Source organism: Saprolegnia diclina, assembly GCF_000281045.1.
Source record: "Saprolegnia diclina VS20 unplaced genomic scaffold supercont1.60, whole genome shotgun sequence".
Lineage (NCBI taxonomy): Eukaryota > Oomycota > Saprolegniomycetes > Saprolegniales > Saprolegniaceae > Saprolegnia > Saprolegnia diclina.
In genome coordinates this window covers 179047-181184 of record NW_008246127.1, presented here as the reverse complement: position 1 = coordinate 181184, position 2138 = coordinate 179047, and the positions used below count along the sequence as shown (strand labels likewise).

Genomic DNA, 2138 nt, shown 5'->3' with positions numbered 1-2138 from the left:
AGTACAGTACTACGTGTAGTGTAGTGCATGTGTATTATAGCAGGATTCGATAGGTAGAGAGCAGTAGAGAGCAAGTATTGGTACAACACGGCGACAGGCAGCAGGCTTAGAGGCTGCGGTAGACAAAGACGGCAAGCGCGAATAGGATGAGGAGGATCTGGAAGATGAAGACGGGCGAGAGCATCGACATCGGGTCGCTGGCGCACGCAACGCAGAGGCTGTCAAAGTTGGCGCGGAGCTCGGCCTCGTCGACCTGCTTGTCGCACTTCTTGCACGACGCCAAGACGACCTCCTTGGGCTTGACGGGGGCCGGCGCCGGGACCGGGCCAGCCGCTTGGGCGGCTTCGGCCTCCTTGCGCTGGCGCTCGGCGGCGATCTGCGGGCCGCGGACGAGGTTGAGGTACAGGAAGAGCAGCGGGTTCATGGGGCACGGAAGTTGCAAGTCTGGTAAAAAGGCGATTGGTAATGTCGTTTATCCGGATCCGGATATATTTGTTGAAGTTGACGCCATAGAGCACGCCGCCGTGACTAGAGTGGAAATCCAAGTGAGTATTCTCTGTGCCAATTCGTCAAATCATCCGTTGAATTCATGCAAGTTGGGATAGTGGATACTAGAGTTGGCATGATTAACTAACTGGAAATGGTATCTCCCAGTCGAAACGGTCAACAAGCGACTGTTCTACGATGCTCCGTGTCGTACCTAGAAGCGCCCTCGAAGGACCGACTCTGCCAACCCACCGTACGGGGTGCGTGCATCTCTGCGCTGGTGCTGCCTCGGTCCTGCTCTCGCTCGCCGCTGGTCTCTACTACCTCGCGCTACTGACACCCATCCTGGCGAATGACTTGTTTTGGCCACAGTACAACGTCAGCGGCTACGAAGCGTTCTTGATCGACCTCACCAACCTCGCACTCAAAGCCCATGACGAGACACCGTTGGATCTACTCGGACCTGCCGCCGTCCTGCCCACCTTGTATAATTCAGCGTCGGGCAGCGTCAATGTACCCGCCACCTACGCGCGATCGCTCTTACTTGGCAGCTACACGTCGATCGAGCACGCAGTCCTTGCACTTCGCCACTTGGATGCGAGCGGCAGCCTCTGGATCTGCTCGCAGTATTGCTGGGTCGACTTTGCACATGTGTTTGAGATTGCACATACGTCCGCACGGCAAACTCGGTGCGCTCAGCGCTACGCCACGAACGCCGCCGCGTACGTCGAGTCGGTCTTGCGCAACGTCGACTTTGCTGCTTTTCTCGCCAACTATGGTGGTCCAGGCAATCTCTTTACCATGGGTCTGCAGACCGGTCTGGAGGAGAGCGCATACGGGCGGCAGTGGCTCACGACAACGGGCACCGCGCTGAGTACCACGACTTTCGAGAGCGAAGTCGCCTACTGGCGTCAATGTGGGCTGACGTCCTTTGCACTACCGTGGCAAAACTCGTACGACGCGGGTATCCAGGAGACGATCTCGATCCGCAACGCGATTGGCATTGCCCAGGACGTCCTTATCAAGAACGTTCCGTATCGCATGGCAACGTGGACGACCATCAACCTCAACTGGTTCTTCTACAACGACGTCTACTACATGCAGCTGTGCAACCAGAGCTTGATTGCCAACACGACCAACTATTTTCTCACGGCGCCTCCGTGCGCACTCTCGAGCACGGGCGATTTCGAGGGGTACATGGGGCTCAACAACTTTGGCACCGACTACATCAACCAAACCGGTCTTGTTCACTATACGGTCGGCCCGTTCCTCTCGATCGACGCTCTTTACATTGCAATACCATCGGTGGTCTCGACTGCGTACTCTGCATTTGAACAGCACCTCTTTGAGCAACTCAGAGATCCCCAACTCTGGAAGACTTTTTTGCAGCTAGAAACACTCACGGTCAACCCAACGCCTCCAACGTGGCAAGGCCCCGACATGCTCTACTACGGCGGCAACCTCCTCTGTTTGTACGGCGCACCACAAACGTACGTGCAGACCATGTTTAGCTTTTACGATAATTGTGACCGCCAAGTCCCCGCCGAGCTCGACCTATCGCCACCGACTCTTTTGTTTGCCTTGGCCATGACCACTACGGTAGCCCCGAATTGGAATGCGTCGACCATCTGCGCGCTCCAGACGTCAGCGTC

At 56.5% G+C, this 2138-nt stretch overlaps 2 protein-coding genes across 2 annotated transcripts in view; one reads left to right on the top strand and one right to left on the bottom strand.

Annotated features, from left to right (window-relative positions):
* On the bottom strand, positions 1–447 carry SDRG_13473 (hypothetical protein). Its single transcript, XM_008619564.1, has one exon. The coding sequence runs from the start codon at positions 422–424 to the stop codon at positions 107–109; it is 318 nt and encodes a 105-aa protein (XP_008617786.1). The 5' UTR covers positions 425–447; the 3' UTR covers positions 1–106.
* A 200-nt stretch (positions 448–647) lies between these two features.
* The window catches only part of SDRG_13472 (hypothetical protein), a gene marked incomplete at its 3' end in the record, with an annotated part of 5817 nt that continues 4326 nt past the window's right edge, over positions 648–2138 (top strand). The window contains exon 1 of the mRNA XM_008619563.1: positions 648–2135. Coding sequence (XP_008617785.1) covers positions 685–2135 — 1451 coding nt within the window. The 5' untranslated portion in view covers positions 648–684. The remainder of the gene's footprint in view (positions 2136–2138) is intronic.

Excerpts from the sequence above, each read along its gene's own strand:
- SDRG_13473 (XM_008619564.1), bottom strand. The coding sequence starts at position 424 with ATGAACCCGCTGCTCTTCCTGTACCTCAACCTCGTCCGCGGCCCGCAG.